The sequence below is a fragment of the Camelus bactrianus genome, chromosome X, assembly GCF_048773025.1.
Source record: "Camelus bactrianus isolate YW-2024 breed Bactrian camel chromosome X, ASM4877302v1, whole genome shotgun sequence".
NCBI classification, from domain to species: domain Eukaryota; kingdom Metazoa; phylum Chordata; class Mammalia; order Artiodactyla; family Camelidae; genus Camelus; species Camelus bactrianus.
In genome coordinates, this window is record NC_133575.1 from 64143162 (window position 1) to 64156661 (window position 13500).

Consider the following 13500-nt stretch of genomic DNA (forward strand, 5'->3'; position numbering starts at 1 on the left):
ATCACCGGAAGTAATCACCCTCGTGGTGATTACTTCGCATGTCTTTGAGTTTCACAATTTAATGTAAAACAGTAAGTTTGCATAGCCCTCCTCCCTACTACCCTGAGCCCCTTTCCAGCCAACTTCCAACCCCTTTCCATCCCCGCACTGCCCCTTCATCCCCGTCAGACTCTGAAGTGTCACTCATGGTGTTTTGTTATGCTTCCAACAGTTTCCAAAACAAACAGTGAAGGCTGTGACCAGCCGGGTATTCACTCAGTCCTATGCAACAGTATCTCCCAATCCGAGCGGCCTGAGCCGCCATTGGCGGCAGGTCCGCTCCCTAAAAAGCCGCGTTTGCCAATCTCTGCACTCTGCCAGGTCCCGGAATCAGGGATTTGAGGGCTGATGGTCTGCACATGCCCACTGGGAGGGAGGAGACCGCAAAGAGAAGGAGGACTAGACTCCAGAGGACTTTGGCTCCAGTTTAATCTTCTTCTCCTTTCATTCTATTTAAAGAAAAGCTATACGTATATATAAAAAATCATACGCACAATTTCTTCCTTTGAATACAGAGTTTAGAAATTGTCTTTCTGATTTGGGGATTTTTCTGTTTTCCTTCCTTTGCCTGTCATCTGCACCCTCCCACCCTCTCTCCCTAACCCAGCTCAGGTTGAAACTCTGCAGAGCACATATTCCTCTCCCTCTCCAGGGATGGCTCTGAGCTCTCGGGCGCACGCCTTTTCGGTGGAAGCCTTGGTGGGAAGACCCAGCAAAAGAAAACTGAAAGACCCAAGAGAGGAGGCACAGCATGAGCTGCTGGAGAAAGAGGGTGGAGAGGAGGAGGAAGAAGAGAGAAGGAGCAGCGCCACAGTGAAGAAGAGCGAACAAGGTAAGTACCTCTACTGCGGCTCCAAATCCCTGAGCGGCTACCCCGGGCTTGCTGGATCAGAAAGTCTCAGACTGGCCCCGCGACGCTGCTGGAGGGCGGCTAGCCTTACCATAGGATGTCAGCAGAGGGCTGCGCTTGGCGCCGCGGGAATATCTCAGCCATCTGGCTGTAGGGGAAGTTTCATAGTCTCAAAGTTCAGCCCCTTAGTGTTATATGGTTCCTTTGCGGTGAAGGAGAGGGTCCGCACAGGTTTGTAAAGTGAGACTCTCCAGACTTCTGAAGCCCTGGGAACCGGACTGTTTCTCGAGGTAGGAAGCAGGACATGCACCCAGTTCCTAAGGGGATTCAGCGTTGGGGACCAAAAGTCTCCTAGAGAATGAGGATGGTCAAACAGGGCGCAGACCTGGGCCCGCTTTCTCTCCATCGGGGGTCCACAGTGGGTGTTGTGGGAAATTTGGAGACCGCAGCCAAGATTCCCGGGGAAGAGACTAGGCCGGTATGTTTTGAGACAGGCGTCAGCGAAAAGGGGGCTCATGAACTGTGACGCTCTCTCAAACTCTCAGCGTCTCTGTGTCCAGCAGAAAAGCGACCCAAGACAGAACCCTTAGCAACTACTTTCTCAGGCTGTGGAGGCGGCAGCGGCGACCGCAACAGCGGCGTAAGTCTGGAAGAGAAAGATGCTATCCAAGTGGAGCTTCAAGGATCCGAGCTGTGGAAGAGATTCCATGACATTGGGACTGAGATGATCATTACCAAGGCGGGCAGGTTCGGCTTTGCCCAAGTTGTCCAAGGGCCCTACACAATAGGCACTCAATGTTTTGCTGTCATAAGAGGGTTGCCTCCAGTTTTATGCTCTGGTAACCCTCTCCCCATGTTCCTATCCCAGACAGGTATTAGAAAGCCACTGCCCCTCAGTCGAGCAGACTAGGCCTTGCCTGGCCCATGTTAGTGTCTCAGTCTTTCTTTCTTATATACCCTGATTCCAAGAACACATTCTTCTAGCTCTTGCCTGTGTGGTATAAAAATTATACCTGCCAAGGCAGGTGCCAGATGCTACCCCTACATCCTAAGCCATGGCCAGGCCATGTTAAAGCCTCACAGTTATCAGTGGAAAATATCCCATCTAGCAGATTCCCAGCCCACTGTCTTTAGCCCAAGTCAGTTTGAGGTGTGCCTTTTCCTCTTCTAGTTTTTGCTGTGGGGCAGCTTCTTCACCACAGCTGGGTAATTTTATGTGTGTGTGTGTGTGTGTGTGTGTGTGTGAATCTTCCTAATTTCAGTCTTTCCCAAATCTGCCTCACAGAAAGTATCACTGAAAACTCAAGGGAGGGGCAAAACTCTTACTCTCCTACTTTTTCTTCTATAGCTTTTTATTATGGTGGTGGTAGAAAGTGGGATGGGCAAAGCCTTGTGGTAAGGATACTCTGATCCACTCAGAAATCCTGACCTTGTTCAATCAAGCATATAACCAACAATCTTTCTTCATGTAGCAAATATTTCCTTAACCTGTCCTAGAGTGGAAAACGTGTTGTGAATTCCTTCACTTTTCATTTGTCCCCAACCCTGCCCCACTCCATGTGTCTCTAATAGTACTCGGGTCAGTCTTTATTTTCTCTCTCACAGGAGGATGTTCCCCTCTGTTCGGGTCAAGGTGAAAGGGCTGGACCCAGGGAAACAGTACTATGTGGCCATTGATGTGGTGCCTGTGGATTCCAAACGCTATAGGTAACCAGACTCAAATGAGGGTACTAAGCCAAGGCTGGGAATGGGGATTCAGATCTAGGGAACCTGAAAGCACTATTTTGAAAATTCTATCATGGGAGGGGGTATTTCTCTCCCATGTGCTTTGAGAGTTGAATTTTCTCTCTCAAACTAGAGCTCAGACTGAGAGAAAAGCAGACTTGTTCCTCTTTCCTCTCACTCCTGAAACACAGGTTCCAATTGGTGCTTCAGTGTACCCCAGGCCTCTTGCTGACCCACTGTTCTGGCCTTCGCTCTGCAAACTGCAGAGGATGTGGACTCAGGCACCTGGGAGGAAAGCTGTTTGAAGGAATTTGGGAAGAAATTCCTAGGCTTCTGGGTCCCTACCGGGCTCTGGGCTGTCCTACTTTGGCAGCAGGGTCCTTGAGTGATGCCCTGATTTGTCATCCAAAGCTAGTCTAAAAGTTATTGCACATAGGTTCATTTGCCCTTCCTTCCTTAGCCTCTGCTGAAGCAGAGGCCAGGTCCCAGAAAATCAAATAACCTTTCTCTTGATGAGAGCTCTCTACTTAGAGTAGGCTGTAAGTGACTGAAATGATTTAAAGTCAAGAGGCTTTCTGTGCTCGCAACCCAGAAGTTCTGCCGGTCTGCCAGTGCTTTAACTCTGGGGTTATGGGGATTGGGCGGCAGTGCTTTAGCTCAAGGGTTATGGGGGTTGGGCGGTAGCTGCCGGCACTCTGGCTGTGAGCTTTTGACTGAAGTGGGTGTCTAGCCTTTCTGGGATACAGCCTGCCTAGCCCCCAGTGCTGGGTTTGCGGGGCAAAAAGAAGGCTGGGCTCAAGGACCTTCTGGGGCCACAGCCTGGAAATAGCACAAGCTGTTTGCTTCTCATGTTTGATCTGGCTGGGGAATTCAGCGCACAACTGAGAAGCTGAGATTGGAGACAATGCGGAAATCAGCCCAGAGGCTCCAAGGGGAGAGTTCCTTGGGGATATTCTGATGTGAAGTGTTGTTGGCCAAAGGGCTTCCACGAGGCCTGGTAGCTGTAGGCTGCACAGACATTCTTCTCATCTCTCAGCTCCTTCCATGACTCTTGTGGCCCAAGACACAAGACACCAGGATTTTCCAGGTGTCTCTGCACGGTAAAATGAGTTAGATCAATTTCTGTTGCAGTTTCTGTGAGAAAATACAAACCAGACTCTGAAATTTCATGGACGTTATACTTGCCCTGGCACTTCACTGCATTTTAGTGACATATGCTTATTTACAGTTTGCTTTTTGTCCCTGAACACTCTTTGGAAATCAAGTTGGATCTTTACTACTTACCTTTGAGATTAGTGGGCAAACCTGGGCCGAGGCCTTAAGAATGAGATGCCAGCAGCCCACACTCCTGGCTTTGGCCCGCTGCACCTAAAGCCACACTTTGCGCATTTTCAGGTACATGTATCACAGCTCGCAGTGGATGGTAGCTGGGAATACAGACCACTCATGCATCACTCCCAGGTTCTATGTTCACCCGGACTCTCCCTGCTCTGGAGAGACCTGGATGCGACAGATCATCAGCTTCGATCGAGTCAAACTCACCAACAATGAGATGGACGACAAAGGCCATGTAAGTGTTCTCAATCCTCTGCCCAGAGGAGAAGAGGGGAATACCAAAGCGTCAGCGTGAGAGTCGACCTGGAGAGGCCAAGGAGGTGTCTCCCTGATGCTCTAGTTGTGATCTTAAGAACTGTCCAAGTTCTAGGCCTGTGGCTAAAGTAGCTCTTGTGAATTTTGTTTGGCATCTGAGAGTGCTGGGGGTTGGGGATGGTGAGTGAAGGGAGTTTGAGGATCAAATGAGGCTTGTTCAAACCAGAATGCCTGGTCTGGGAGAGTGGAAGGGAATGCTTCCCTGAGCTCTCTGGAACTTCAGCCTCCCTGGCAAGCATTGTGAGCTCTGGTTGGCTTCCTCTGACAGGCATCTTCTGTGAGGCATGGCGTGGTGGAAATCTCCCCAACAACCTGCCGCCATAGAAGGCCTTTTAAGGTCACCTAGATCTTGAACCTTCTTCCCAGGTGCACCTCACCTCTGCTCTGCCTGGCCTGGCCCTGTGCCAGCCACAAAAAGAAAATAGATGCTCCTGGGATTAGGAGATGGGGGATGTCAAATGATTGCCCATCAATTACATAAGCCCAGGGAATTTATGACAGGTAGTCAGATACTAATGACATTTAGGGACATCACATGGTCACCCACATTTAGAAGCAGGAAAAGGTATCATCTGGAAATGGAATTACTGCTGCCTCATGCTGCTGTGATGCCTGGCTCCTGAAATGCCTTAGCCTCAAGGACCTCTGTGCAGGGCCAAATGGCAAAGTCCTTGTGTGTGGCTAGCCTAGGCTTTCTGGTTTAGCTTCACTTTTGTGTGGGAAGGTTGGGAGTGCTGATGAGAGGGGGACAGTGTCGGGGAGGGGAAGTCAATTTCTAGGCAGCATTTGATGATTTCTCCTCCAGATCATTCTGCAGTCCATGCACAAGTACAAGCCCCGTGTTCACGTGATGAAGCAGGACAGCAGGGTTGACATGTCCCGGATTCAGTCCCTGCCTGCTGAAGGGGTTAAAACATTCTCCTTTAAAGAAACTGAGTTCACCACGGTGACAGCTTACCAAAACCAGCAGGTAAAACCAATTAGGTCCCAGGCAAGCAGGGATGGCTCCAGAGAAACTTGGGATAGTGTGAAGCTGCACTATATAAATCGAATTTTCCATGATTGAAAAGAAATTCATAGTCTTATTGCATGATCACCAAGGCAAATTTGATTATGAATTGTGTGGATCTTGTGTTAGAAGGGAGAGCAGAACAAAGAGTTACAAGAGAGAAAGGAGATAAACATTCCAAATTTGACTTGGCAATATGCTTATATTTATTTAACATGCCATGTTACACATTGAGAAGTTTTGTGGTTGTTGTAACCATTAAAAGCAACAGTGATAGTGTTACTGCTGAGGGCATTGACTTTATCTTTCTTTCTCTTTTAAATCCATAGATTACCAAACTGAAAATAGACAGGAATCCTTTTGCGAAAGGATTTAGAGATCCTGGAAGAAACAGGTAAGCAATATTACAGTCACATCTAATATTTATATAGCCCTTTTCACAAGTATTACAGGTAAGGAAATGGTGGCTCAGAGACTCAGAGGCCTTCAATTTTGTAACTAATAGGTGGTAAGAAAAGAACCTAGATATTTTGTCTCCAAAATCTTACCTACTCCCACTCCCTTCCCAACCCATTTTTAATATATTGCTTATTCTAGATTCATAGGGTTCTTATTCAGGGAATAATCACTGGGAATTTTATTTAGAAGTTTAGTTATAAAAGAAAAATATCTCAGATATTCATCCCTAAAAACTATAACAAAATAATTCAAAAATTTACACAAATGATTATTTTCAGGAATTGCATTCTTGACTTGCTGAAGGTTGAATCTCTTTTTCAGGGGTGTATTGGATGGGCTTTTAGAGACCTACCCATGGAGGCCTTCTCTCAGTTTGGATTTTAAAACTTTTGGTGCAGACACACGAAGTAAGAAAAATTTTACTATTTTTATTTTTAAATGTTAATGAAATAACAACAGGCAAAACCTCTGTACAAATGCTACATAAGAGGATAAGTACATGCCAGAAAATGTGTGTATACAAGCATGTGGGTGTATACTTATCCTGATGAGGAGGTAAGAAGAAAAAAGGGAGGGTAACTGGCATGAAGGAAAAAGAGCACAAACATAGTAATGGTGGATTTATTGACTTCTGTTTTCTTGACTTATCAAACATCCTGAGAGCTCCAGAAATCACCTGGATTCTCCAGCATCTCTTCTCATCTCATATTCTTTAAGATCTGCCTGTAGTGCACTAGTGGTCTTATTTGTAAATGTTAGATATTGAAGTAAACATTTTAAGTTTTAATGAGAAACTTTCAGCACATGATAAAAATGACTTCCCTTAAATTTTATCATTATTTGGCTCTAATTTTCCTTTTGTTGTGAGTAGGCAAAATAAATGTCGAAAACAATATGAAGCCATCACAATTAGCTTAATTGCCATAAGCATTTAAAACGTTTGCAAGGTATTTGGTCTTAGGTAGTGCATTACATAATTACATAAAAATTTGACAATGCGGGCTTTCTGGTGGAAGAATGCATACCTTTATTTACTCTGATATTTAACAATAAATAAAAGAGTCTTTTTTTTTGTAAGCAATATGGAATTATTTTACCCTTTTTGTCTTTACTCCGTTAAAGTTGTTTGTCTTTGAACATTAATTCAAAGTTACAGATATGGAGAAAATCATCAACATTATAGTTAGGTTGAATTTTACATGATCCTATAATAATAATTGAAATGTAAAGAGACCAATTTTGATCATTTGGTGAAATATTTCATTGGATTGACTGTATTAATTTGGCTTAGAGAGTGGCGTAGAAAAATATGAGCACTTACCTGACAGTATTACTTGAATAGTATCTAGGCAGCATGCTTTTAAAATATCTAAATCAACATAAAGTGCACTAATAAAAAAGCTAAAGATGATCATTGATTGATAATTTAAAGTACACAGTTTTCTTAATTATTTAAGATGTCCAGAATGCTCTCAAATTGCAAAGAAAAGAGGTACAAGTTTTTTTAAAAAAATAACTTTTGATGTTTAATTATAAAAGATATTTGCCACCCTATTGATAAAGGATTAGACTATGTCTATATGCAAAAATGGTTAAGAAAAACAGCAGCACTTAAAAAAAACACAAAAACTTGATTAGGTTTTGTCAATAACCAATTTAAAAAAATTCAAACATTTATAAAAATAAGATGTAGATTCTAGATTTTCCTGGACCTTATAATTATCTCTAGTTTTAGTAGATGCTAGGCAACCATAAAAGATCACTTGACAGTGTCGATATGAGCACTTTCATCTTCATATTTTTTAAACTGCAAAAGTGTTTTTAACTCTTGATATAGTGAACCATGGAACTTTTTTCATCTGCAATATTCATGTAAGAAAAAAAAACTAATGTATTTAAATATGTTATTTCAATTTGTAAAGGTTACTTTCATACGCACTGGTTTTTTAATCAGACTGAAGCTTTCTATAGAGTTTCAAACAACCAATTTGTTTAATTTAGTCAAGTGCTTATTTCAGTAATGTTTTAAAGTTAAAAAACTTAGCTTTTATTTGTAAGATATGATTTCTCTGGATCATATTTAATTGGGCTTCTTTTGTAATTCACTGAATAAATAGTATTAAGGTGCCTAATATAGTTCTAGAGCACAGTGAATACTCAATACATGATACATAAAAATAATGCTAAAATTAATAGTGGGAGTAGTAGAGATACTATATTCAACTTTGGTCAGAGGAATGTTCTTTTCCAAAGGAGTTAAAGGAATGGTGAATTTGCAAAGAAAGCCAGTCTAAGAATGAAGCAGGATAGTTTTGAACATGATTACTGATTCAGTAGGCACATCAAGTTCATTGTTCATTGACTTAATTGTCATTCGCAGGTGGAAGCAGTGGCTCATCTCCAGTGACCTCTAGTGGAGGGGCTCCCTCTCCTTTGAACTCTTTGCTTTCTCCACCTTGCTCCCCTCCTACTTTTCACATACCTACAGGCTCCCTTGGAATGCCCTGTTCAGAAGTGTACCTACACAATATCAACCTGCCCCTTTGCTACAAGATTTGCCCAACTAATTTTTGGCGACAACAGCCTCTTATCTTGCCTGCTCCTGAAAGGCTAGCAAGCAGCAACAGTTCTCAGTCTTTAGCCCCACTCATGATGGAAGTTCCCATATTATCTTCCTTGGGGGTCACCAATTCAAAAAATGTTTCATCTGAAGACTTCAATGGACAATGTCAACAAGCTCCTAATTCTGCCAGTCAAATGTTGTATGGATTACAGGCACCTGGAAACATTTTATCACCAAACCCCATTTCCCAGGAAGCAATTGGTTGCTCTTTCCATCCTTCCTATGGTTTTTATAGGTACAACTTTTCCATGCCATCTAGATTGGTAAATGCTGCCAACCGTCTCAAAGTGAATGACAACAGTCACATTTCTTTTAGAGAAGGCAAATGTAATCATGTTCCTTGGTATCCAAAAATTAACCATTGCCTTTAATGGAATAGTCACATTCCTAAAACAGTTATCTGTGAGCACATATTTTCTTTATTTGTAGCCAAAAATTGGTCAAGAGCTAATGGGCTTAAAAAGCTACATTATCAGAGGGTATTTCTTTGTTATGCATTTAAAGTGCCATATGAAATGTTCATGAGAAGTTGTTATAGGTCTATAACAATCTCTGATTATAGTAGCCTTAGATCTCAAAATAAGATATTCAATAAATATTGTTTGATGAGGTAAACTACCAGTGAAAAATGACTTCAGGTGATGAAGTCTTTAATTATAGTGAAGCTTGTTTACCATGTCAATTGCCTCTTACATATAGACAATGACCAAAAGAATATGGATTTAATTCACATGAAAGTAGTGAAACAATTGCAGTTTTATTTATGAATATTGGCTTCATTGTAATTATTTAGTAATTGTAGAAGAAAATTTCATTGTACACTTGCTTTTTATATCTGCTGTTGAAGGAACTACTAATCTCAATTTTAAGGTACAAATAAGGGCATAAACTTTCTAATATTAATAATTGCAGCCTAAGGACCTTTTAGTCCTAAATGAAAACCAAAATATTCTAAATAAATTTGATCTTTTATTTCCTTTTACTTTTTGGATAATTCTGAGGTGAAGCTTGTTTACTTATTCTTTTAACAAACCTGATATTTTATACACAGTTGACAAAAACAAATCGTTCTTAGTTCTCCAAAAAGACTAAGAAGTTATGATTTGAAGGGAGAGAATATATTTGAATCCATTAATATGAAAACATCATTATAATGGTACAATTTAATTCCATTCCTGTGCATTAATCACAGTAAATCACACAAAACCAGCATAAATGAGACTTTATTTTAGTTTATGAAGTTGAAACGTTTCCTTTCACTTGGTTCTAAATTTTTTGAAAAGGCTTATTAAGTATAACCTATATATAACCTCTGTATCCTTAAGATGAATGGATTTTAATTTTGATACTACTCGCTCTATAATTTATTAAGCCAAGGCCTTTCATATCGCAATGCCATGACTTGACTTTTGACAAACCAACCATACTGATAAATAGCTTTTTAAAAAATTTTCCAACACATGTTAAGAACAGCATGCCACTATTACTTATTTTGTTCAAAATGTTTTTTCCTCTTAAATGTACCTTATAAATATACTTTCTTATATATGTGTTAAAATGATAAGCCCCTTCACTTCTGGGTGTAGGGTAGAACAGCACATAGTTACATTCAAATTGAGTATTCTAGTCAAGAGGAAATATTATTTGTGGCCCAAACTAATTAGGTACCCTTTATAAAAGTCTTTGAGGCAGAAAATCTGTACTACCCAAAATTATCAAATCAGGGATTAAACTAGCAAGTACACTTTATTTCTGTCTATTCCAAAAACAGGAAAGCTGTAGGCTAACTTTCACTGATAAAATTAATTATAATTTTAAAAGCAGAAACTCCCATTTCAGATTATAATGAAACTTATTCTGATGGTTTAAATGGCAGATATTTGGTAACTAACAGCAGAAAGTATTTAACTGAAAAATCCAGAAAATCTCTGGATTATTTTTCAATGATTATTTAAGAGAAGGCATTCATTTTGTAGCTGCTCATGTACATATACCCTGTACTCTATATATTTTGATAATTTTTCTATATATAACCCATATAAAATTTATAATACAGAACAATATTGATAAAGGCAATTAATATAAAGGGGCAAAGTTTAAAAGCTAGAATCTAGACATCTATTTAAGCTGCTTTTATATAGTGTTCACAAATTGTCATTTCATACTTTTAATTGAAGAAGTTACCAAGGGAAAGCCTTTATAGAACATTAGACTTGGAAGAGACCTCAAGAAGTTCAGTAAGCAGGCCCCTATCTCCTGAGCAAGTTACTCATCTGCAGAAAATTGCTAACACCTCTAATTCATGCACAATTAATACTTAATGCCCTTACTGTTTTGTGTTGAATAAATACTTACTCCCAAATAGGATGGTGCAAAACTTGAGTAACTTGGTAAATTGAGGCTGTGGTTATGGAATAAAAAACAAAATACTGTGGAATTACATTAATTTCAACTGCATCAACTAAATATTAGGATTGCTTTAAAAGCCTACAAAAATCAAAACCACTCTAGTTAGACAAAGTAAGAAATAGTTAGCAAATAAAAGTGGCCAAATGATACTTCGTAGATCCCCAAGTCTAATAATCAAAACTGCCAATTCCACTTTGTTTAACCATACCTACTATATATCCCTTTCTCCCTTTAAAAGGAAAACATCTTAATTTAACTATCTAGATATATAAAATCTGATTCTTAACCTGACCTGGTTATATGCATTACCCCAAGTAAACCTAAAGAAAATAAACTTTTCATCAACTCTGTAAAACCTGTACATTGAGTCAGGAAATAATTGAATGTTGCTTTATCTTTGCACAACTCCCAGTCAAGCTGAAACCTCTAGTCAGATTCTCTTGTCAGGAAGATTCTACTTTGTGGAACAGTAAGTCAAGATTAAATCAAGGACTTGAATTGAAGTTTGAGTCTGTTGGCAAAACACAGAATAAATCCTCTCTATTTATTACATTTTAATTACCAAAAGATAACTTTAGGTAACATAACTTAGAACATCAAAACTGTTATTTTTTTCACTAAACAGAAGGACTAAGGCCTCTGAACATTGCATTTTAAAATTAATGAATAATTTAGGTCACATAATGTCAGAGTCTTCAAACATATCATTGCTCCTATTCACTGTACTACAAAAATGAAGTTATATTTTCTTCAAGCTACAAAGATAAATAATCATGGTATTTCACTGCTGTTAGGCATGGATCCATTCCTAGTCCATATGACTTCATTCTACTTTTGTGAGGTTAAAGTGTGTCTATGGCGTGAGAAGAAATCAACAATAAGACTTAAGCAAGTGATGAGTCAGTGAATCAGTCTTTGAATGATCAGAGTCCTATGTGCTGACGAATTGAAAAAGTGCCAACAATGAATAAAGACAAGCATCTTTATTGGACATTATGGAATATTTCCCTTTTTATTCTCCTAATCATTTATAGTATGCACCTTGGGAAAAATCATGGTGCACATAAGCTGATAACATGTATCTTTTAACTGTTATTGCTGCAATGCTAAGCCAGAAAATGATTGAAATAAATGTTTTGTACAAATATTTGAAATATATTTTACAAAAATCTACAAATATGCTGATGACAAAATTAGCTACTTTGAGACAATAGTGCTGCATGTCCATGTATATAGTAGGGTAATAAACAGTTGACATCTCCTTACTAAATGTCAGGAACAAATCTTTTACTTATTTGAATATACAATTTGATAAATTCCAGATGTTACACTGTAATTTATACAACCAGTAGGGTTTTCGTCTACTTTTGTTTTAAAATAATTTATACCATGTTGCTTTTTCTCCTTCCTCTTCTCAAAAAGAGATGCTACAAAGAACATCTAATCATTGCATACTTATACTATCAATTATATATACTTATGTGGCAATTCAGATTTAAATATAGCTAGAAATGTCTAATTGCGTGTACTGTATTTTGTGAATTGAATTGACAGGGTGGAAGTACAATGTTTTTACTCCAATTTAGACATACATTGCTTTTGTGCTGAAAAATCTTCATTTATACAAAATAACAATAATATCCTGGCATACAGCAATAGTTTACCACTTCATTTCACTGGAATTTAACATGTTTATTACAGCAGTTTAAAATAAACCAAATGCATAGCTTAGGCATTGGTGGTTGTTGCTTTGATGTAAGTGCCTTCATATATATTTAATCTTCTTAAGTTTGGACTGCAATTAAATGATAATTTGTATTAAAACTGTGCAAATAAACATGGTTTGGATGACAATATAAAACAGAACAAATAGATACATAGAACATTTGAAACATATCCAGTATTAAAACTATTTACCAATGTGGTGCTGGCCAATTTTTGAAATGCTGTTTCAATACAATATTGCGAGGAAAACAGCTAGTATCATTTCCTTTCAAAGTTTCATATATTCATGTTTACAAATTTGTACTGCACATTAATATGTAAACATACATTATAGTGAGCAGATGTACAGAGAATAGTGAGCAGATGTACAGAGAATAGTTATAGGATATTTCTACTTTTGAAATGTACACATGTATACTGGATTTATTTTTCAAAGTACCTAAAAAAGTTACAAAATTTGAAATGAAATAGAAAACCTTGAAACTATAGTACAAATTGTATCATTAAACTCTTTTATCAAATTATATATTTGTTATTGTTAAAGATGACAGAATTTTGATTTTAAGATCACATACTTATGCACATGATAATTAAAGTACAATTTAATATTTTAGATGTTGAAAATTGTTTTAACAATTCAAAATTTTACTAGAACAAGAAGGGAATAAAATCATGTGTTTAAATCAGATAAAAATTGATGTCTTTAAATTAAAGATGTTTTGATTAAATATATAATTCATTTTCCCATTTTTATGGAAATTTCTTTGAAAGTGTTGATATATTAGTATTTTACATTCATTTAAATTTTGCCTAAAATTGAATTTTCATATTTCTTTTGTGACATGAAGATTTTGTGACCTCTTACTAATTATACTGGTTTCCTACTTTATTGAATTTTGTAAATTTTAGGAAAAATTGTTTCACTGAAACACCAACACATAGATTACCCCTTGAAAGAGGCATAATTTCTTAGTAAGATTCAAGTTGAAGTAGCAATTACTCACTACTGCA

General features: G+C 38.4%; 1 protein-coding gene across 1 annotated transcript; it reads left to right on the forward strand.

Moving 5' to 3' along the window:
- Window positions 1-377: 377 nt before the first annotated feature.
- Window positions 378-13297, forward strand: TBX22 (T-box transcription factor 22). The gene is made up of 8 exons (XM_010950605.2): window positions 378-871; window positions 1450-1636; window positions 2495-2596; window positions 4010-4184; window positions 5070-5234; window positions 5603-5667; window positions 6054-6139; window positions 8113-13297. The coding sequence occupies exons 1-8, from the start codon at window positions 694-696 to the stop codon at window positions 8724-8726; spliced, it is 1572 nt and encodes a 523-aa protein (XP_010948907.1). The 5' UTR covers window positions 378-693; the 3' UTR covers window positions 8727-13297.
- The last annotated feature ends 203 nt before the right edge of the window (window positions 13298-13500 follow it).

Coding starts and splice junctions, on each gene's coding strand:
- TBX22 (XM_010950605.2), top strand. CDS start 694: ATGGCTCTGAGCTCTCGGGCGCACGCCTTTTCGGTGGAAGCCTTGGTG. Junction 1,637..2,494: donor ATCATTACCAAGGCGGGCAG/GTTCGGCTTTGC, acceptor TCTCTCTCACAG/GAGGATGTTCCCCTCTGTTC. Junction 2,597..4,009: donor GTGGATTCCAAACGCTATAG/GTAACCAGACTC, acceptor GCGCATTTTCAG/GTACATGTATCACAGCTCGC.